General features: G+C 34.2%; 4 protein-coding genes and 1 pseudogene across 4 annotated transcripts; 2 read left to right on the plus strand and 3 right to left on the minus strand.

Moving 5' to 3' along the window:
- Window positions 1–1,999: 1,999 nt before the first annotated feature.
- LOC110225785 lies at window positions 2,000–3,781 on the plus strand. Its single transcript, XM_021015762.1, is given in 2 exon segments — window positions 2,000–2,034; window positions 3,238–3,781. Coding segments are annotated over 2 exon segments (579 nt in total).
- Window positions 3,782–5,309: 1,528 nt separating this feature from the next.
- LOC9301865 (adenylate kinase 3) lies at window positions 5,310–6,993 on the minus strand. The gene is made up of 5 exons (XM_002865745.2): window positions 6,707–6,993; window positions 6,142–6,407; window positions 5,893–6,060; window positions 5,700–5,789; window positions 5,310–5,621 (listed from the first exon to the last, which is right to left on the minus strand). The coding sequence occupies exons 1-5, from the start codon at window positions 6,825–6,827 to the stop codon at window positions 5,520–5,522; spliced, it is 747 nt and encodes a 248-aa protein (XP_002865791.1). The 5' UTR covers window positions 6,828–6,993; the 3' UTR covers window positions 5,310–5,519.
- Window positions 6,994–10,026: 3,033 nt separating this feature from the next.
- Window positions 10,027–12,611, plus strand: LOC9301866 (cycloeucalenol cycloisomerase). Its single transcript, XM_021015980.1, has 8 exons — window positions 10,027–10,168; window positions 10,255–10,382; window positions 10,563–10,646; window positions 11,003–11,044; window positions 11,186–11,296; window positions 11,398–11,589; window positions 11,728–11,825; window positions 12,179–12,611. The coding sequence occupies exons 1-8, from the start codon at window positions 10,162–10,164 to the stop codon at window positions 12,354–12,356; spliced, it is 840 nt and encodes a 279-aa protein (XP_020871639.1). The 5' UTR covers window positions 10,027–10,161; the 3' UTR covers window positions 12,357–12,611.
- A 422-nt stretch (window positions 12,612–13,033) lies between these two features.
- On the minus strand, window positions 13,034–13,535 carry LOC110225786. Its single transcript, XM_021015764.1, has one exon. The coding sequence runs from the start codon at window positions 13,533–13,535 to the stop codon at window positions 13,110–13,112; it is 426 nt and encodes a 141-aa protein (XP_020871423.1). The 3' UTR covers window positions 13,034–13,109.
- On the minus strand, window positions 13,134–14,413 carry LOC9300136 (annotated as a pseudogene).
- Between the last annotated feature and the right edge of the window lie 8,762 nt (window positions 14,414–23,175).

Consider the following 23,175-nt stretch of genomic DNA (forward strand, 5'->3'; position numbering starts at 1 on the left):
TTACGGTTTGTAAAATATTTTTATAATTTTGAAATAATAAATTTGTAAATTAATAAAATTATAGTTTAACTTTAATTTTTATGATTCTTAAATATTGAACAATATCTAATAATATTAGCAATCTATATTTCAATTTATAGTTGGAAAATTTGCACCAATAACATACAAAAAATTTATAATTAAGTAGATAACCAACAAAAAAAAGCCAATGATAGTGTGTATTTCTTATATTTTGGACCTTTTTGCCCTTGTGTCTCTCCCTTTTTTTTTTACTTAGGGCTTGATTGGTTCTCCCGCTAGCACCCTCCTAGCGGTTGCTAGCGGTCGGTTGCGGTTGTTAGCGGTTGGTACCAATCATAGAAACTGCTCCGTACCGCTTCAAACCGCTCGAAATCGCTGAATTTCAAAAGCTCCTTCCCGCAAGCGTTTGCGGTTGCGGGCGGTAGCGGTTGGATTTAAAAAAAAAAAAAAAAAAAAAAAAAAAAAAAAAAAATCAAACGTTTACTTATAATTATTATAAAATATATTAATCTTATATATATCTTTCGTCTTTGTATCACGTTCTCATCAGAAACCCTAATCAATATTCTAAAACCTTATTTTCTCAATGTCTTCCACCCAAACTGATGAAAATCAATTTGAATGTTTTTTTCTTTCATTATATATTGCTTTTCTTTTTGATTGAATATATGTTTCGATTTGTTTTCTCGAATAGAAAATTACTTGCTTTTTGATTGAATTCAACGTTATTTACAGTTTGTCCCATTACTTGATACAATTTTTGGTGTTAACGACCCAGCATAAAGTACTATCTTATTATAAAATTTTTTTATTTTTGAATAATTATTTAGTACTTTATTTATGGTTTTAATTATTAAGCATGTTCAATTTTTCTAATATTATCATAATAATATATTGGTGTTTTTATTTCTTTTTTTTTGTAATATTTTTTATTTTTTTAGTCATTTTTTATTTAACTGCTACCGCACCCGCTGGTTTACCAGTCATAAAACTTCCGCAAACGCATCCATTTTCAAACGCTAAACCAGTCGTTCAAAACGCTTGGTAACGCTTGAAACCGCAACCGCCCGCTTCCGCAAACGCAACCGCAACCGCTGCGTTTAAACCAGTCAGACCCTTAACATATCCCCTTTTCTTTGTAACTGTAAAAAGTTAGCTTTGATTACTATTTCTTTTGGGACAATCAAATTTTGAATTTCTTTATAGAATTTCAATTTTGCGAGAAAAGTTCCAACGACAGTCACCACCACCACTACTACTACCTCCACCACCATCGCCGTTGTCCCAACCACCATCGACGTCACCATCACCACCACTATATCACCACCACCATGCCGTCATCACCACCGCTACCACAACTATGCTATCACCACCATACCGTTACCATCATCATCACCAAGTTATTACCGTCACTAAGTTATTACTATCACCACCACTACTACCTACATTTTACTAAAAATGTTTCGTTCTATACTATTTCATTGGATTCTATACTATCTCATTTATGTTTAGAAAGATAAACACTATTCATTATTTTAAAAAAATCTAAGATTTAAGAAATTCAAGTTGTGTTGGATGCAGAAAAAAATATATATTTGTTTCAAGTAGATTTGAATTTTCGAATCATTATTTTGTAAAAGATATGTTGCAAAAAAGTATTAAAGGGTAAACATTATTATATTTAAAAATATAGAGGAAAACAAATAAAGATAACTCTTTATTTTTCTCATTTGCCACGTACCCTTAATAACTCTAGTTTAGTCATTACTTAATTTTTCAAATTAATATGCTATATTCTTAATTTATTTATCAGAAATGGTTATAGAGCAAATTCACCCTTTATAGTTCCAATGCAACTCTTGAAGATAAATTAAATTGCATAATATATTGACAAATATGGACTGAATGTGTGTATACGTAACTATGAAGTATATAAATATGACAGTGCCAACTCTTTAAGATAAATTAAATTGGAAAAATGGATAGGAAAACCTTCACCTTTCCTAAAAACGTGTAAAAAACCATCAATTTTTTTTTGTGGGTTTTTAAATCCTCATCTTTTTATAAGTGGTAAAATAAACCTTAATATTAATAAATTCAACTTAATTTTTTTAAATCGTTATATTAAACAATAATAAACAAAAACAATTTAATTTATGATTATTTTCTTCAAATTCGAGTTTGCAAATTTTTTCTTTCTAAAATTAAGGTTTTTGAGCTATAAAAATTCATTCACAATTTAGTTGAGATTAGGCAAATTATTTTTGTTACCATTAGAAGTTATGTTATATAAACTACAAAAATTTATAGGATAGCACATTTGATTTTCCTTTTTGTTTGAGTTTTCAATTTTAGATAAAAATATAGTTAAATAATATTTAACTAAATATAATTTATATTATATTTTTTAATATATCGTGATATATATATATATATATATATATATATATAGAAATATTAACTGTTAGTAAATCTTATTTAGTTCGGCCAATAAAAATTCATTTACTTTTTGTAGTATTATAAAATTTGATTTGGTTTCACGTTAGTAAATTTGTATGATCGAACCGATAAACCTTTATTATATAAACTCATATTCGGTTTGGTATAAGAATTTATATTTTATTCGTAACAAAATCTGTTTGGTTTCACGTTGATGAATTTTCGTAATACAACTTCATTAATTAACTTTTTCACATCATGACTTAAAAATTTTCAGTTTAGAAAAAATTTGTAGACAAAAATTTTAGTAGAAAAATTCTAAATCAAATTGTTTATATTTATTTATGTTTTAATATAATTATTTGTTTGAATTTAAATTGAGTTTATTAATAATAGGGTTTATTTTACTATTTATGAAAAGATGAGGGTTTAAACATCCACAAAAAAAGTTGAGGGTTTTTAATATGTTTTTATGAAAGGTGAGGGTTTTTCTGCCCATTTTATTTGATTGTTCATTGGAATCCAAATTCTTGAAATTTGACAAATTTAATCTTAAATTCATCAAAAGTAAGATAATTAAACCCGTATTTTCTTAAACTACAAGGAATACTTAAAAAAAAAAGAAAAGAAATGTTGATGCATATTTTATTGAACACTAGCACACTAATAAAATGCTCCGATTTTTATTATAGCTAAACTTTTGTTGGAATACCATTTTCACTAGATTTTCTCCACGGAAAAAAGAAACTCAAGACATATTTCTTGGTGGATTTAAAGGGGTTTTTTTCCGCTAGGTTCCATAGGAGGAATTGGAACATTCTTAGGTAACATTCCGAAAAACAGACGTTGTGATGGTGACCATAAATTCATATTTTCCTTGTTTGCAATTGGTGGTTCTTTGGTACTAGGTCCTGAGGGTGGAACAAGCCATCTTGTAACCGGTGGTTCTTTGGTACTAGATCCTGAGGGTGGAACGAGCCATCTTGTAACCGGTGATTCTTTGGTACTAGGTCCTGAGGGTGGAACGAGCCATCTTGTAACCGGTGGTTCTTTGGTACTAGGTCCTGAAGGTGGAACGAACCATCTTGTATCCGGTGATTCTTTGGTACTAGGTCCTGAGGGTGGAACGAACCATCTTGTGACGCGTATTGGATCAACCGATTTTTTAAGCAAACTTTCGGACTGCCGAAAATCTCCAGATTGATGTAAGAGGCTCTTCTCGTTGGCTTCAAGAACACCAACAAAGAGGAGAACAAACAATGCTGTCACAGTATACGAATTTGATTTCGTCATTACAAGATACTTTTACAAATTGTTATAACTATTGACCATGTTTAAGTTTTATAACATTGTCATAAATCTTATCTTATCATCTTAGAATTAAAGAATAAGATTGAATATTTTCTAATATGGAATGTTATCTAAGTATGGTAACACTGAAGATTTTTTCCCCAAAATATTCTTTTAATATATACTGTAGATTTTACTGAAAAAATATAGGCAAAAACTATTATTTAAATAAATAATAAGAATATAATTCAACATTTTATACTGCAAACATTTCCAAAATTTATCTTACCATCCGAGTTCATTTGAAGCTCAAATTTTAATGATGTTATCTAGTCAAAATATATCTATACTAATATTTTTGCAACACTTTGGTGACGGGTGAGTAAAAATACTTCTGGGTTATATTTAACTCAACTCATACACCGGATATTTCATATTTAATAATTTAGATATTTAGAAGATTTGATTAAGATTTAGAATTATGATTCTCCTATCACCTTTGTTTGATTTGTTTTTAACTGTTTTGAATCATTATATAATACATAAAGTATAAAACAAAAATCAATTTTTTTTTTCTGCATATACTGTGATTCGAAATTTTAAAAACGGATATATATTATCCAATTGACGAAAATATGTGTTCAACGTTCTACATCAATTAAAATATTTAGACAATGATTCAGAATCATATCATAAATAAAATCAACATTAATAAAATAAATGAGTTTTTTGGCCGGACGAGTTTGGCGTGACGGGTTTTTGAATCAATAATAATAAAAACATTAAAATATCATTAATCCGCCGCTTCAATACGGATTAAATCCTTTTTTTTAATACCACCAATATTAGACATATTAAATCAGTCTCATTTAGAAAAGATTGTATAAAACCAAAAATTGTCCCGTGGTATAATGTTACTTAATAAAAATATTTATAAATTTTTTAAAATATCATTAACATGCCGCTTTAATACATATTAAATCTTCAGTTTATTAAAATATAAATGTCTTAGAGAATGATATGATTTGTAAACTTTTGTATATAATAAATAATCATTAAATTTTAAAATAAAAACAAATCACGGGACGAGTTAAGAAATTACGGAACGAGTTATATTTTGGAAAGGATTTATATGGCGGACGAATTTGAATCAATATTTATATACCACTTTAATACGGGTTAAATCCTCAATTTATTAATAATTGTCTCGTGGACTCGTGGTATACTCTTACTTAATAACAATTGTAAACTATAATATACATAAATATGTTATAACGAGATACAATTTACAAAATATTTTTATACTAACTTTAAAATTAAATTATCCCGCGGTGTACCGCGGGTTAAAATCTAGTTAATTACTAGTATTTTTATTCCTCTTTTCTTTTGTTATCCAAAATAAATCTATAAACCTTAAACTTGAATTTCACTAACTATGGTTTCATATAGCTTATCTCATTGTGATCTGTATATAATTCCATTGGATTCCTGCTCCACCAATTCTTACACATGATCACTAATTCTTTATAAGCTACCATTTTGTTTTCAATGTGCCACCATTTTACTACCATTTTGTTTTTCTCTTTATTCACCTGACATAACCAGTCGCAAACAATAAACCTTAGTGAAACACACTGCACAAAACTGCAGCAAATGTTGCTCTCAAGAAAAAAGACGACATTCCGGGGGGAACAAAAAAAACTCAGGAGAGTTTTTAAAATAAGAAAAAAAAGATACATCTTAAACTGATGCCATTTCGTTTTTCAGTTTCATGTAGACACAACCTTCTTCACCACTTTCGTAACCTCTTCCGGGGCCTTCTCTGCTGGTATGTTCACCAGATTCCCCTTCTTCGCGTAGTAGTCAATTACCTGCAACAACAACAACAATCAATTCCGCAATTCAAATCTCTGATAGTCCTCAAATTCATGTACTTTAAGGAAATGTACCGGTTGCGTCTGCTTGTGGAATGCATCCAGCCTTGATCTAAGAACATCCGCATTGTCATCTTTACGTTGAATCAATGGCTCTCCAGTCAGCTAAACAAACAACGAAGTTGATACAGAGATCAATCACAAGAGAGATGTTTCAGAACTCGATTTACTAGTCAAATGATGAATCAGAATTTGATGGTTTTCTTACATCATCGACTCCTGGAACTTTAGGAGGTGCGAATTTAGTATGATAGCTTCTTCCACTTGAAGGGTGAATCCACCTTCCAGTAATTCTTTCTTCCAGAACCGAATCATCGATCGCAAAATTAAGCACCTTATCTATCTGAGCTCCCCTTCTATTAAGCATCTCATCAAGCTACATAATTTATAAAACAAGGTCAGAACATTTTACAAGAGCAGATACACAAACAACCGAGCACAGCAAAGAACCCGAAACCTTCTCTGCCTGTGTAACGGTCCGCGGGAACCCATCAAGAATGAAACCTTTCTGACATTTGGGTCTGTTCATGGCTTCATCCATGATGCCAACAACCAAGTCATCAGAAACAAGCTCTCCCTTATCCATTGCCTCCTTTGCCTTAAGACCAAGAGGGGACTTAGCAGCAACAGCAGCTCTAAGCATGTCACCAGTAGACAAATGGCACAAACAAAACTCATCCTTTATGACTGGAGACTGTGTACCTTTGCCTGAACCAGGTGGACCTGCCAAATCCAAATCATACATGAACCTAAAACTCAATTCTTCCTTTCTATTGAAAAAACACAAATTCACACGCTTTCTTCAACCATAGGGACATCTTCCTTAGATTACACAAGAATTTGAGCTAAACCCTTCACTATGATCATCAGATAAAGCATTAACGATAGCAGCAAAACACAATTTTCACATACTAAAACAGACAAAAATCTGAACTTTCGCTGAACAATTCCACAGAGATCAAACCGAAGTGACAATTGAGTGAAAATTCAGAGGTAACAAAGAGATCAAAGAAGATAATTACCGATGAAAACGAGACGTTTGTCAGGTTTAGAGGCACATTTCATGCGGCGAAGAAGCTCAGACATGAGATCAACGGTCTGAATGTCTTCCATATCAACAGAAGCGGTACTGCTCGTGGCCATGTTCGTCGTCGTCGACTCGTCTCTTACAGAGAATTAGATTTGGTCTGGTGGTGGGTTCTGTTTTTGAAGTGCGTGTATAGGAGGATTCGATGCTTCCAATGTTTTCTTTCGCTTTTTGACGATTTTACCCTTTACTGTGGCAACAACTACACAGGCCTGCCCCTTGAACAAACCTTCTTGGGTTGGTGGTGACACACCCAACTTTGAAAACGAGTCTTTCTTCTTACACATCAATCTACTAGATTTTAATCTGCCATACACGACGACAAGACAATTTATTTACTAAAAATAATAATTTTTAAAATTTAATATTTATATATTAAATATAAAAATTTGCAAATAATATCATTTTATAAAGAGACATATATATTTTTATAGTTTACAATTACTATTAAGTAACGGTATACCACGAGATAATTTCTGTTTTATACAATTTTATTTAAATCAGACTGATTCTATTTGAAGCGGCGAGTTAATGATATTTTAAATTTTTTATTAATGTTAATTCAAATCTGTCCCGCAATAACCCATCCCGCAATATAATCCGTCCCGTGTTATTTTTTTAATATGTTCAAATTTTTATAATATTATAAATTTTTATTGATTTTAATCCGTTCCGTATTGAAGCGGCGGATTAATGATATTTTAAATTTTTATTAATGTTGATTCAAAACTCGTTCCGCCAGGCCACCATAAAATCCTGTTCTGTAATATAATTCGTCCCATGTTACTTTTTATTTTTATATGTTCAAATTTTCATAATATTATAAACTTTCTATTGCTTTCAAATATATCAATTATAATATTTCTGGCAAAATGAAACATTTTAACTAAAAACCGAATTAATCCGTATACAAACTTTTAAATTTGGATGCTTGTTAAGTTAAGAATCGTGCTCATTTGAATTTGGATTTATTTTGATCTTATTTATAATATGACTATGAATCATTGTCTAAACATTTTAGCCGATATGGGACATTGAACACGCACTTTTTCATTAATTGGGTAATATATGTCTCTTTTTAAAATTTCGAATCACAATATATGCAGAAAAAAAGGTGAGATTTTTTTAAACTTTATGTATTATATGATCATTCAAAATAGTTAAAAAAATAATCAAACAAAAATGAAAAGAGAATCATAGATTTAAATCATAACCAAATCTTCTAAATGTCTTTATTATTAAATATAAAAACGTAATTAGTGAATGTGATCTAATTTTGGTAATATTTGTATCCGACTTTTAGGCAAATACCAGTGCAAGAGTTGAGTTAAATATAACCCGATCCAACCAAATTTTTATGAAAGAAATATTTTATCGGGTCGGATACCATTTGTGTCCGAAAATAATTTAATCCACCCGCTAAAAATATACTTCAAAAATACTAGTATAGATATCGCACATTTTCATAATTACATAAAATCAATATTATATAATTAATTCCAACAAACCATTTTGTTTTAGGTCAAGTCAACAAAAAAAAACAGACTGACAAAATGTTATTATTGGAACCATACCGCACTGTGCTACTAATTATGGATACAATCATCTCTGGTATGTGTCATTGGATACATTCACTCATTGAGGCGGTTGACGACGAGGTTGACGATGTAGTTCCCGGGGATGCTTCCGAGGCGGTTGGCAATGCTGTTGGCAAGACGGTTGATGATTTTGTTCTCCATCTCTTTCCCATGGATATATCCAGTGCCCAAGCTTTATGAGTCACGAATATATACGTGGCGTAATGGGCGTATTGGGTATGAAGCATTCTTTCATAAGCGTATTAGATTAGCTAGGAAGATTCTTAATGCTATCAAGGGATATGGAAAAAATATGTTGGATCTTTGTCCAACTTTGGAAACCAGTGGTGAGCTCTGTGAGTTGCATGAATTGATATCTATCTAGATGCTTGATGCACACTTTGATGGGTGTATTGTTGTTTTCTCTATACTTGTCTCCATGAAAGCGTCCATTAACTCTCTCAATTGATCAAACCATCTTCCCGCATAAAGCTACATTGTGGCATCTAAATGTACCTACGATGCACAATCAAGTTTTGATCAATACTGATTTGTTTAAATTAGACTATAAAATACTCAAAGGAACGAAATTCATTAGTGATCCTAGGATGATATAGAGATTAGCAAAACATTGGACCTTTTTCATACTGAAAAGTTGCTCTTTTCATGACTAAATCAAGCATAAATGATTAGGAGCAGAGAAAATGGAGAGAAAGAGAGAAACCATTGTGGGGAATACGAAACGCGAGAACAGAGAAGGAAGTAGTCGCAGTGATTTAAGCCATAAAATTTGTCTGTATCTTTTCTAAGTGCAAAATGATGTTAGAGAATGGCTTAGTAGGTTTTGGTTCGGGGAGATGTGGACTTTTTGTCACTAGTGTTTTTGTGCAAACATTGTATATTTCAAAATTTGAGGATATTATTTTCAAGTTTTATATCTAATAAAGATTGTTAACTATTAAATTTTACTGACCGAATTTTTTTCTCAAAATTACATCATTCATTCCAACGTTGAACTTTTTATGAATATATATATTGTGACTATATTTGGTTAATCACAAAATTGATAAGATTATATTATTGTTGGATTATTTTTCACGTATATTTTTAATAAATAGGTATATCGGAAATATAGTGGAATATAAAAATACCTCAATAATTGTTAGTAGAATGAACTGAACTGGATAACATTTTTGTAGACAAATTATAAAACGCCGAAAACTAGTTTTAGTAGATTAATCACGTTTTGTTTTTTTTTTCCAGTTATATTTTTTAACACTACTAGTATATAGCGGAATCGATATTTTGAATGGTAAAAAAAACAAAATCAAGTTTTCAAAACATTAATAAGTAGTCCCTATAAAATTCATATGCATTTTAAACAAAGAATCTGTTATATAGCCGATAACACGCTATTTTAAGTGATACCACCATGTCGGTTAAACTAGATTTTGAAACAAATAATCTCTTTATTCTCGTATGTAATCCATCCATTTTAAAACAAATAATCTGTTGCAATTAAGTCTCTTGCATTTAAAATATTCAAATTGTTTATATACCAAAGAAAAAAAAATGAAATGTAGAAGGAGGAAAAATTCTATAAATTAAAAATAGGCCCTCTTCTTCTATAAATAGATAATTTAAAAAGTGAATAGAAAAATGGATGGATTCAATACGAGAATAAAGAGGTGATGTCACAATGAGCGAGCGGATCTAGTTATCGTCAAAATCATCAGAGAGTACATCTGCCACGTCAGCTTGATTGGGATACTATTTGGTCGCCCGTACTCAAGTCAACCTCGGCGGAGCGATTATGTCAGGTAAAGCTAACGCCGATCGCCGATCTCTTCTTCTTCGCCTGATTCAACATCTCCGGTCACCTTTCCCTGATTGTTACATTTGATAGGATCTTCTCCGAGCTTGTGGCTGGCACCGAATCCGAGCAAAAGATGGGGAGAGCTCTTCTTCCTCTTCTACACTCCTTTTTGGCTCACTCTCTGTTTGGGTATCGTTGTTCCTTACAAGCTCTACGAGGTGAGACAGAGTTGTTCTTGAAGTAGCTATTCACTTTATCTGCTAAATTAGATCAATAAAGTTTTTATGAAATGATGTCTCATTGTTGACTATGTCAGTGTGTTTTTTAGAGATCTGAAGATTTTAATGTTGTCTTTTAGTGGTATTCATGGAGTACTAATTACTTTGAACAACTTGTAGACATTCACGGAGTTGGAGTATCTGCTTCTAGCTTTGGTTTCAGCTGTTCCTGCTTTCGTTATACCAATGTTACTCGTTGGAAAGGTTATCTACTTAACACCTTTTATTCATTGGTTCTTTGTTGATCTTTTCTCGTTATCGCTATTATACAACATTTTAGTGTTCTCTTCATCTTTATTGTCCCTTTTACCTTGGGACAGTGAAGATTGAAGATATCGAAACAGTGTATTCGACTTACCTCTATACCTCTTTCAAGGAGATCTTAGTGTGTTATTTGCTAGTATAGAAGCTGTTTTGACTCTGTTACTTGTTGACAACTTTTTGCTTTCACTGTGAACTAACATATGGCCATAATTATCAACTTGCTTCCAATTGAAAGCAAACCTCTATTGTCTTCCTTAACATATTATGGACTCAAAATATATGCATTTTTATTTCAGGCTGACACAAGTTTATGTTGGAAGGACCGCTATTGGGTTAAGGCAAGCTTTTTTCTTCTGTGCATGATATTTTGGCTTCTCAGTTCTAGCTTCAAACTATTTCTAGAACTTGCTTTACTTGTTTTAACTTTCTTAAGGGTAGTGTGAGAATTCTCAAAATCTTTGAACATGTTTTTACCACAGGCAAATCTCTGGATAATTATGTTCAGCTATGTGGGAAACTATTTTTGGACTCACTATTTCTTTAAAGTTCTTGGAGCATCCTATACTTTTCCATCGTGGAAAATGAATAATGTAAGCACAACAAATTCAGTGGTAACCTTGCTATCCGTGTTCTGTTGAGTATTTTGCTTGTTTCTATGAGCTTATGGCAGTTTTTTTTTTGTGTTGAACAGGTGCCTCACACAACATTCTTCCTAACACATGTTTGCTTCCTCTTTTACCACGTTGCATCGAACATTACACTTCGAAGGCTGCGACATTCCACTGCTGATTTACCAGATTCTCTGAAATGGTGTTTTGAGGCTGCATGGATACTGGCGCTTTCTTATTTCATTGCATACTTGGAGACTATTGCTATTGCAAATGTATGCTGTCATGTCTTCATTTCTTTGATAGTTCCTCTTGTAGTCTGCTTATAGGCTATGGTTAGCTACTTAATCATTCAGAATCTTGTTTGGAAACTAATCACTACATATGTTCTGTCTTGTTTTCAACACGTGCAGTTTCCTTACTACGAGTTTGTAGACCGAAGTGCCATGTACAGAGTTGGGTGTTTGTTCTATGCCATTTACTTCATAGTGAGCTTTCCAATGTTCTTCAGGTAAAGAACCTCAACGTTTTCTATATTACGAGTTTCCTGACCTCATCTCATAATAGCGGTTAATCTTTCCAGCATCATAACTATTGCATATCAAAACTGAGATTCTTAAAAATAGGAATTAGAGGCTAGGCTTATATAAAGAACCATGATCCCATGTTTTTCTCAAGTGCCTTGAAGAGTTCTTGGTACCATTGCGCCATCTCTGTGAAATGTTTTCATCTCTCGACTTCTTATTGGCATTTGTTTATCTTTACTGTTTTCTTCTTAATGTTTTCAACATTTCTTTCATACATATGTTTCTGTTTTCATTTCTTTTTTATATGTTTTTTTTATTCATCGGTGGGGGTTTGAAGGATGGATGAGAAATCAAGTGATGGATGGGATTTATCTCGAGTGGCTGTTGATGCTTTGGGTGCTGCTATGTTGGTAACAATAATTCTTGATCTATGGCGTCTCTTCTTGGGACCTATAGTTCCCTTACCGGAGGGACAAAACTGCCTTCAGTCTGGATTACCATGGTTCTCCAACTGAAAATTGAAAGATCTGTTACTTCCAACAATTCAGGGAAATGACATTGAACTGAAAGAAAAACCTGCAAAAGAGTTTCCATTAACACTTTACGGAATTGTGAAGCAGTTAATGCGATTTTGGGCATGTTCCTGAGGTTCTTCTTCTCCCAGATGACTGCTGATTTGTTGTTGTTTCTATTTTGTTTTCAGTTCCTCTTTTATCAACTTTCGAATGAAACCTTTTAAGTTATCATTTATAGAACAGAATGGAAGTTTTTTTGGTTGTGCAATAAACCTTATTATCATTGCAGGATCAACATTACATATGGTCATGTGCGTATCTCAAACCATCCATGATTCCTCGAACAAGTACACGTTCTCTGTTCTTTGTCCTTACACCGTTCCCAGTTCAATAATGGGAGATAGAACAAATTAAGAAGGAATCTCTAACAGTACAAAGACTCATTGCAAATCACATTAAAACTATGACATCTGTGGAGATACAAATCTGAAAATGATATAATGCAAGATCAAAGTCTCATTCAAATAAGATAACCCTGTTTCAAGATACAACAACAATTATGTTATAGGAGCATCCTATAACTTTCAAAGCATCCTATAACTTTCAAATATAAAAACAAAAAAGTAAAGATTAAAAAAACTCACTGGATCAGCATCATACTGATACTAATTCAGATTTATTGTAGTTTCTTGAATAAACATCTAGAAAGAAAAAAAGGAAAAACAAAACAGGGTTTCTTAAGAAAATTGATCTCTACCATTTCACTTTGTCACTTTCCATTTCCTCCTCTGGTTTCTTGACCACAGTTTCAAGCTTCTTCTTTGCTTCATCATCAATTCCAACATTGTTCATAGCTTGCACTACCTCATTAGCCTCTTCCTCTGGTTTCTTGATGACCACATTCTCCGATTCTTTCATCTCCTCCTTAGTGACAATCTTGAGCAGCTCTTGTGGCAAAGCTGCTGGATCAAGCTCCAAGCAACCTTCAGGAGCATTCTCACCATCTTGACTTGTAAGAAAATGAGAAGGTACCTGATGCGAGAACCTGAACAGTTCGTTCCTTGGGAATGTCCTCTGTTTTGGAAGGCGTCGAAAGACAGTTATGAATCCTGGGACTTGAACTAATGGCACAACGGTCACACCTCCCTCTTCACTGAAATCTTGAAGAACTTCTACCATTTCATACTTGTTCTTTTCTTCTACTGAAGTTGAAATATCCCAAGATGGTGACCAATTTTCATAAAGAGCCCAAACATTGCCTTTTCTCGGATATATGTGCACCAATCCTTTCTCACATATCGTCCAATGTACTCTATGTGAGAATGAGTTGAGAGAGTCGTTGCTGCTACGTTTCTAGATTGAGAAGCATCCACTCGTCTTGTAATACCCTGAATCAATCCACTTCTTCATTGAACCCACATATCCATTTTTCTTTCCATCAAGCCAAGAAATACACGTCTTGAACGGTTCTTGAGAAACAACCTTATGGACCAATGCATACCACCGAGGCATTCCGTAATCATCATAAGCAGCCCATACTTGGTTTTCTCCGAAAGAAGCTTCGACCCGATCCTTTTCGAAGTTGTAGAAATCAGCATCTGGAACACTCATAGCCATTACATCATATTCCTCCTCCATAATCACATCGTTAGTGTTCTTGCTTTCGCACTTTACTCTTTTGGCTGCATTGCTTTTCTTCGAGTCTTGAGGGACTTTTGTTGCAGAACCAACGTTATTTTGCGGAGATGCAGAGTCTAACCTTTCAAGAAACAGTTCGATGATACACTGACCCGTTTTCATCATAGTACTTCGAATCATACTTGGAGTAAGCTCCATGCTGTCACGTCTGATCCCTGCGTCTTCGCTGATTCTTCTTAACTGAGGAACATGAAGCAGGTTTGTTGATGGAGGTCCCTTTCTTTTGCTTTCTCCTCCACTAGTTCTTCTTGGTTTACAGGACCAGAAACTCTCAATGGAGGTTGTTCAACCTTAACTTCAGCTTCTGGTTCAACCTTAACTTCAGCTTTTGTAACGCAAGGACTCATGAAGATCATCATACCTCTGGATTGAGAATCAGGATGGACAACTTCAGATTCTTTTTCGTCAGATTAGTTCTTTTCGAATTCAACGTGAAAGTAAAAAATCTCAAGAGATCAAATTTTAAAACATCAAAGTCAAAACCATAGAATGATGAACATAGGGAAAGGATGAACACTTATTATGAATTATATTGCCAATTATGTAACCTGAATTTAAAAATGTATTCAGTCAAAGTTTTCATTGCTCATTCAAATTATTTCCACATTAATTGATTGTAGTAAAAAAAAAAGGTAAAAGGAAAATGAATTCCTGTGTGAGAAGTGTGGACCATTTTCATATAAAGGAAGATTTATTACTTCTTCTAAACAGTAAAAAGATTCTTTTCTATTTTTTATTTTATTTTGTCGTTCATCGGAGACATACAAACCCGGAGATCGAAAGGAAGTTCCTGGAGTCAAAAGCCCAAGAGAAAATAAATATTCCCAAAAACAACCCTATGAAAGGGCGGCCCATCTCTAGGGGAAGGCAACATAGGCAATTGTTATGGGTCCAAAATCAATTTCAAAAAATTTTCTAAAGTAAAAAGGCCCAATCTTTAGAATTTTTTTCTTTATTAAAAGACTTTCATATTTTTTAGGTTTTGCTGAAGGTTCTCCTACAGATTGAGACGGGACCCAAAGTGTTGTAAAAGGTTAGTTGTAACTCCGGGATGTAACGAGTGTGAATTTGGAAAATGATTGAATCGCGCACGTGAGCACTTTCCTTAAAGAGTATTTCGACCCTTCTCAAGCCTTGGGTTACACGAAATCCCTTGTAGGATAAGACAATCAAAGTTCTCTCTTGTTCTAGGCTGAGATACAAGAGAAACAAATAGAGATTTGTGTTTTGTTTATGTGTTTATCACCAAAGATTCTTTTAATCTTTGATCTTGTGAAACTCTTGTGCTCTGTCCTTCTATGTCTCTATTGACACAAGAGAAACAGAGTTTTATAGTGATCAACGGTGTTCACATACGTTTGCAACCGTACGTTTAATATAATAACCGTTTGTACAAAAAGGTGCGATGGTTGGTGAATAACCGTCGATGTACGTACACTAACTGTCGATGTACGTACACTTAAATATCCAACATTCGTGAATAACCGACGATGTACGTACACTTAAATATCACGTACACTTAAATATCCAACATTCCTCCCCCATTTAAGTGTAATCTTTGATTCACAAAATTAACAACACGTAAACCAAACTCATGCATAAATGTAAATATCGTAACGATTGAATTTACATCTTAGTGATATTACACATTCCAAATGCTCGAGAATCAGGATGTCCTACGGATTGAATCGTTCAACTCATTTTGAGCACATGAAGATAATACACACACGAATTAACTCACTACTCTAAGTGTTTATCCTTGACACTATTATAAGCCATGTGTCCTTATCCATTCATGAGCGTATACAAAGCCAAGTCCGAGCTTCTTGAAGCGGCTACACTTCACACCCATATAGGTAGATCTTTTAATCTTGCACCTGCAAAATGCAATTTTTCAAAAGATCTATTAAGAAGAAAACTTCAACCTAACCTTTTCTTGCAGATCTAAGCACTTACTTTGGGATGATATAAACTAGTGCTTCAATCTCTAAGTGTGGGCTTTCCGCATTGAATTCAGCTTCTAACGTTGTATTAGAGGGGAATTGGGTATCCCACCATTAGAGATTTCAAATGGACTTTAATCCCATCCCTTTAGCCGACTTGATCACCAAGTCTCTAGCTAGTCCTTTTGTCAAGTGATCCGCTAGATTTTGCTCTGACCGAATAAATCCTATAGTAATCACCCCATGAGTGATCTGCTCACGTATCCCGCTATGTCTCAAGCCTAGGTGTCGCGACTTACTGTTATACACTTGGCTATAAGCTTTAGCCAAAGTAGCTTTACTATCGTAATAGATAGAAATGGGTGACACCGGTTTCGGCCACAATGGAATCTCGGAGACTAGATGTCTTAACCATTCCGCCTCTCTCCCTGCAGCTGCTAACGCTACAAATTCCGATTCCATAGTAGAATTTGTAATACAAGTTTGTTTCTTTGATGCCCATGAAATGGCACCTCCCCCAAGTAGAAACACCCAACCACTTGTAGAAGAATGATTTTCCTCGTTGGTGTTCCAACTTGCATCCGAATATCCTTCTAAGACCGAAGGAAATCCAAAATATGACAAACCATAATTTATGGTTCCTTTCAAGTACTTGAGCACCCGCCTTACAGCTTGCCAATGATGAGTACTAGGATTACTAGTGTATCTACTCAACTTTCCTACCGCATAAGCTATATCCGGTCTAGTGCAAGTCATGGCATACATTAAGCAACCAATTACTCGTGAGTACTCGAGTTGTGATACCGCTTGTCCCGTATTAGGCATAAGCTTCACACTCGCATCCATGGGAGTGCTCACGGGAGAACAATTTTCATAATTGAACTTTTTAAGCACCTTCTCAATGTAATGTGATTGAGTTAAAGATATTCCTTTGTTCTCACGCTTGATTCGAATTCCAAGAATCACCTCCGCCTCCCCCATGTCTTTCATGGCAAAATTTGATGATAAGAACTCCTTTGTACGTTCTACTTGTCTAAGGTTGGTACCAAAGATCAACATGTCATCAACATATAAACAAATGATTACTCCATTACTGGAATCATCAAATTTGCTATACAAACACTTGTCCGACTAATTTAATTTAAACCCATTTGACAAGACAGCCTCGTCAAACCTTTGATGCCACTGTTTAGATGCTTGCTTTAGACCATATAATGACTTTACCAACTTACACACCTTATGTTCATTACCAGGCATAACAAACCCTTCGGGTTGTTTCATATACACCTCTTCTTCCAAGACGCCATTTAAGAATGCCGTCTTGACATCCATTTGGTGGATCACAAGGTTATGAATGGATGCCAAACCAATTAATAACCTTATAGAGGAGATCCTAACAACCGGAGCATATGTATCAAAATAATCAATGCCTTCCTTTTGTCTAAAACCTTGAACAACCAACCAAGCCTTAAATTTATCTATCGTTCCATCGACTTTCATCTTCTTCTTGAAGATCCATTTGCATCCTAAAGGCTTGCAATCGGGTGGAAGATCCGTTAAGAACCACGTATTACTTCCCATGATGGAATCCATTTCATCATTTACGGCTTCTTTCCAAAAAATAACGTCATTAGACTTCATAGCCTCACTAAAAGTTCTAGGTTCATCATCAATATGATGACAATATGAGTATTGGAAACCAATCTCATCTCTTGACCCTTCAACTAAGTAAAGTTGAAAATCGAGACCGAAAGATTTTTTGATTCTCCCTCGTTTACTTTTACGAAGCGTAGGTGACTTGTTAGGAGGAACGAATGTTTCGTCTCCTTCCTTTGTTCCACTTGAACTAGGAACTAAATCCTTTGGTCTAGGTATTGACGAGAAACGATTCTCATCAAATATTGCATCTCTTGACTCAATTACGGTGTGAACCGCTATAGAATCATTAGGTTCTATGACATAAAACCTATATGCCTTGGAATGCAAGGCATAACCTATAAAGATGCAATCAATACCTCTTTCTCCCAAAGTCTTAATCTTTGGTTGGGGTAATCTAACGATCGCCCTACAGCCCCAAACTCGAAGATAGTTCAAGTTTGGTTTCTTTTTGTACCAAAGTTCATATGGGGTAACCTTGTTCCTTTTGTTGGGAACTCTATTTAATAAATAACAAGCCGTTACCATGGCTTGACCCCAAAATCCGTCACTTAATCCCGAGTAAGATAACATGGAATTAACCATTTCTTTCAGAACTCTATTTTTCCTCTCGGATACACCATTTTGTTGTGGCGTATACGGAGCCGTAGTCTCATGTATTATGCCCATGGATTTAAAATACATAGGATCATAATATTCTCCACCTCTATCGGTGCGCAACTTCTTAACCAAGTCACTATGTTGTAATTCAACCTCGGTTTTATAAACCTTGAATTTTTCTAAGGCCTCATCTTTAGCATGCAATAAATACACATAACAAAACCTAGAATAATCATCAATGAACGTGATGAAATATTTCTTGTTTCCTAAAGATGGTGTAGCATGTAAGTCACATAAATCACTATGAATAAGTTCAAGCACCTTTGAATTTCTTTCAATGCTTTTAAAAGGTTGTCTAATTATCTTAGTCAACATGCATGTTCTACACTTCTCTATATTCACGTCAAAAGTAGGAATTAATCCTTCTTTAGACATATCAATCATTCTTTTATAATGCACGTGGCCTAATCTTGCATGCCATAAAGAAGTATCATTTTTGCTAGAACATGCCATGTAAATAGAATTGACAACTTTATTAATATTAAGCATAAACATGCCATTACAAAAATATCCAAATCCAACAAAGACACCACACTTAGATAAGACATACTTATCCGACTCAAACACTTGTTTAAATCCACACTTATTTAAAACACTACCGGAGACTAAGTTTTTCCTAATTCCGGGTACATGAATTACATCATCAAGATCAAGAGTATTCCCGGAACTAAATTCTAACACCACTTTGCCATGACCTAGGATAGGAGCGGTTGACTCGTTGCCCATATAAAGTACGGATCCATCTTGAACCGGCTCGTACGTCTTGAACCAGCCACGGTCCTTGCAAACATGTATTGTTGCACCCGAGTCAATCCACCATGCCACCTCATCATCCTGCACATAAAATGCCTCAGCTATTTTTGATACATAATACACTTTTGAGTGTAAATCAAAAACAGAATTCTGACCTTGATGAGAGGATGGGCCTTGATCCTTAGACCCTTGCCCAAAACGTTTTTGTTGTGTTTTGTTCTTATCCTTTGCTGCCCGACAATCACGTTTGAAGTGACCCGGCTTGTTACAAATCCAACAAACGCTCTTGAATCGTTTGTTAGATCCATCATTGGTGTTGTTAGTAAAGGGATGTTTCTTCCCCTTGTTCTTCATCTTAGAACTCCCACTTTCCTCCATCATATTGATTGAAGAAGTTTCAGCCTCCTTATCTTTGGGTTTTCCACCCTCTTGCACCCTTAGAGATTCCTCTATGCGCAAATGGCTACCAAGTTGTACAAGAGACAACTCTTCCTTTTTGTGTTTTAACATGCGCCTAAAATCTTTCCATGAAGGCGGCAACTTGTCGATGATGCACGACACCGAGATGGATTCATCCATGTTCATGTTGTGTTGAGCGAATTAGCCTAGGATGCGAAGTAATTCATTGTATTGCTCCATTACCGGCCTTGAATCGGACATCTTGTAATTATTAAAATCACTCACAAGGAACTTCTTACTAGAAGCATCCTCGGCCATGTACTTCGATTCCAACGCATCCCATAGTTCCTTTGCGGATTCGACATTTTGGTAAACATCAAAGAGAGAATCAGACATACCGTTGAGAATGTGGCCACGACATATGTAGTCATCGTTTTTCCACTTAAGTTGCTTCCTTGTCTCCTCCACGGACTCGTTCTCACCATTCTCCGACACGGTGGTTATTGGCACACTTAGAACGTGCACCACATTGAGCGTTGTGAGGAGAAAGTGCATCTTCTTTTGCCATCTTCTAAAATCTACTCCTTCAAACTTATCCAATTTTCCAAACTTTGATGTCATCTCACGCACAGAAACATTAGCCATTGTTCACCAAAATACTCTTTAAGATTGTTGTAAAAGGTTAGTTGTAACTCCGGGATGTAACGAGTGTGAACTTGGAAAATGATTGAATCGCGCACGTGAGCACTTTCCTTAAAGAGTATTTCGACCCTTCTCAAGCCTTGGGTTACACGAAATCCCTTGTAGGATAAGACAATCAAAGTTTTCTCTTGTTCTAGGCTGAGCTACAGGAGAAACAAATAGAGATTTGTGTTTTGTTTATGTGTTTATCACCAAAGATTCTTTCAATCTTTGATCTTGTGAAACTCTCGTGCTCTGTCCTTCTATGTCTCTATTGACACAAGAGAAACAGAGTTTTATAGTGATCAACGGTGTTCACATACGTTTGCAACCGTACGTTTAATATAATAACCGTTTGTACAAAAAGGTGCGATGGTTGGTGAATAACCGTCGATGTACGTACACTAACTGTCGATGTACGTACACTTAAATATCCAACATTCGTGAATAACCGACAATGTACGTATACTTAAATATCACGTACACTTAAATATCCAACAGAAAGGAGACTGTGAAAGTAAGACAACTTAACCCAAAAAGACGATAGCCAAAATAAGAAGTTTTTTCTCATATCTATAAAATTATCAAGTGTAAACATTTTGTTTAAATAAAATTTTGTTTTAAATATCTGGCTCCTACTTGATTATTCGAATATGTAATTATTTAAGAATCGGGTTAGATGTTTCACACTTGTTTTCCATAACTATTTAATATTATGCCATTCAACAACATCAGCTTAACACAGTTGAAACACATGTTTCTTGTTTACTAAAGAAAATCTAAATTTTGAATTGATCAATTTTTTTTGTCAAAAATCTTCTATGATTTCCATTGGGAGCCAGAGCCCAAGAAGAAGGATGCTCCACGTTTAAAATTTAATCTTGGTAGCGACAATATGCTTGGGATGGATCGAGTGAAAGAGGTAACAGATGGTATGTTATCATAGTTTATGTCAAAGTATGTGGATACATGGTTTCCATGGTTGTCTAAGAAACTTGGATTTATCCAAACTTGAAACCAAGAACAGTTGTTGGTGCCAATAAGATAATACACTGGTCTAAGTGATATGTATAATTTGTATGAGATTTGCTCTCCAATGTAGCACAACCTGTGTTTTCTTTGGGTATATACATATTGGATTTTGGCCCAAGTCTTGTAAGCTAGTATATGTGTGATTAGGAAAATGGGAGAAAAGAAATTATCACTGTTGTCAAATAAATTTTGAAAATGCTAATCGTTTTATAAAAGGTAAAATAACCTCTAAAATTAATATTAACAAAACTTAAAATTAGAAATGGATTAAGTGGATTGAATGATGGATCAAAATTCATCATGTGTCGCCTTCTTATGGTAATGGAACATTTCAAATGCCATTAGAAACCCGACGGATATTATTAAGAAAATGCCAAGAGTGAGATGACAACATCTCTGACCTATAACTAACAAATTTCACAAGTCTTCCTCACTTTTTGGAAGGACAAATTTCGAGATCCATCTACCCTACAAATAAATAGGGATGTGAAATGGGTCTAATGACCATGGACTAGCTAGACCAATCCAAATTATAATGGTCCGGTTATGGTTACGTCCAAAATCGAAACGGCTTATATATATATATATATTGAAACCAATTTAATCCCGTAAACAAATGAGACGAACTCATCTGGACATGAACCTTCCAATAAGTTTCAAAATTTAGAGTTTCTTAATCTCGAGGAAAAAAGTTTTCTTCATCATCTCCTTAGGGTTTACTCTAATTACTTTGTTCCTTTCACCAAATCCAAAAACTTAGGATGTAGATTCTCTCAGTGATTCTTCTTAGTTCTTATTCCTCGTCTCCTCGCATTTTATATTTTCCCAATGATAGTTTCACGCCAAAACGTGATTATGTGTTTTTCCACCAAAACATGATTTTGTGTTTCTCGCCAAAAATATGATTTCCCATTTTCCACCAAAAATGTGAAATATATTTGCAGTTTTGTGGTTTTACGGAAAAATGTGATTTTGTGATTTAACGGAAACGCAATTGTTCGATTTTGACAGAAAATGTGTTTTTGCTGGGAGGGGAAGGGGAGAAGGGGGATATGATTTCACGGTTTTGGTTGAAAACTGTTTACCGACAAATCTTTGAAAATTTAATTTTAAAATAATTTGTGCTAGTGATGTGTGGTACCATACAAATTCAAAGACGTGTATAATATATGTTACACGTCTTTGAATTTCTATGGTACCAATTTTTCCTTACAAGTATTTTTATTTATTCGCTAAGACAAAAATTAGATATTTGTGGTTGTAAAGTCACCTCAAATTACTTTTAAAATGAGAAAAGTTAATTTAAAACAACACATTTACTTGCTTTATCTTTGCAAGTCATGTTAAAGGTACACCATTTATATTGTTTGGTTTTGATTGATTATTTACTAAATTTGATTAGTAATCACAAATAAAGGTGTTAACTTAGCTTAGTCCTTGTTTGAAACCGACTTTATCCCCTCAAGAAACCAGGCTCAATGAATATGGCCGACGGCTTGACAGTCGACACTCTGGTCTGGCTCACGTACGTAGTTGCTTATGAATTATGATATATAGGATCTGCTCTGTTTTAGCTCTCAATACTTTGTTTTTCACTTTGAGTTCTGCAGATACTTCAAACTAAAAGATGCATATTTTGTAAAAAAGGTTATTGATTGGATAAAATTTTACATTTTATAAAAAAAAGAAAGAATATATTTTTTTCTTCCAATATCTCACAAATAATGTCATACCCTGAATCAATCCACTTCTTCATTGAACCCACATATCCATTTTTCTTTCCATCAAGCCAAGAAATACACGTCTTGAACGGTTCTTGAGAAACAACCTTATGGACCAATGCATACCACCGAGGCATTCCGTAATCATCATAAGCAGCCCATACTTGGTTTTCTCCGAAAGAAGCTTCGACCCGATCCTTTTCGAAGTTGTAGAAATCAGCATCTGGAACACTCATAGCCATTAAATCATATTCCTCCTCCATAATCACATCGTTA

This window comes from Arabidopsis lyrata (genome assembly GCF_000004255.2).
Source record: "Arabidopsis lyrata subsp. lyrata unplaced genomic scaffold ARALYscaffold_8, whole genome shotgun sequence".
Lineage (NCBI taxonomy): Eukaryota > Viridiplantae > Streptophyta > Magnoliopsida > Brassicales > Brassicaceae > Arabidopsis > Arabidopsis lyrata.

Excerpts from the sequence above, each read along its gene's own strand:
- LOC9301866 (XM_021015980.1), top strand. Across the intron at positions 11,590-11,727 it reads AGACTATTGCTATTGCAAAT|TTTCCTTACTACGAGTTTGT; the intron begins GTATGCTGTCAT and ends CAACACGTGCAG. Across the intron at positions 11,826-12,178 it reads AGCTTTCCAATGTTCTTCAG|GATGGATGAGAAATCAAGTG; the intron begins GTAAAGAACCTC and ends GGGGGTTTGAAG.
- LOC110225786 (XM_021015764.1), bottom strand. The coding sequence starts at position 13,535 with ATGGTAGAAGTTCTTCAAGATTTCAGTGAAGAGGGAGGTGTGACCGTT.
- LOC9301865 (XM_002865745.2), bottom strand. The coding sequence starts at position 6,827 with ATGGCCACGAGCAGTACCGCTTCTGTTGATATGGAAGACATTCAGACC. Across the intron at positions 6,408-6,706 it reads CAAACGTCTCGTTTTCATCG|GTCCACCTGGTTCAGGCAAA; the intron begins GTAATTATCTTC and ends TGGATTTGGCAG. Across the intron at positions 5,622-5,699 it reads TCCACAAGCAGACGCAACCG|GTAATTGACTACTACGCGAA; the intron begins GTACATTTCCTT and ends TTGTTGTTGCAG.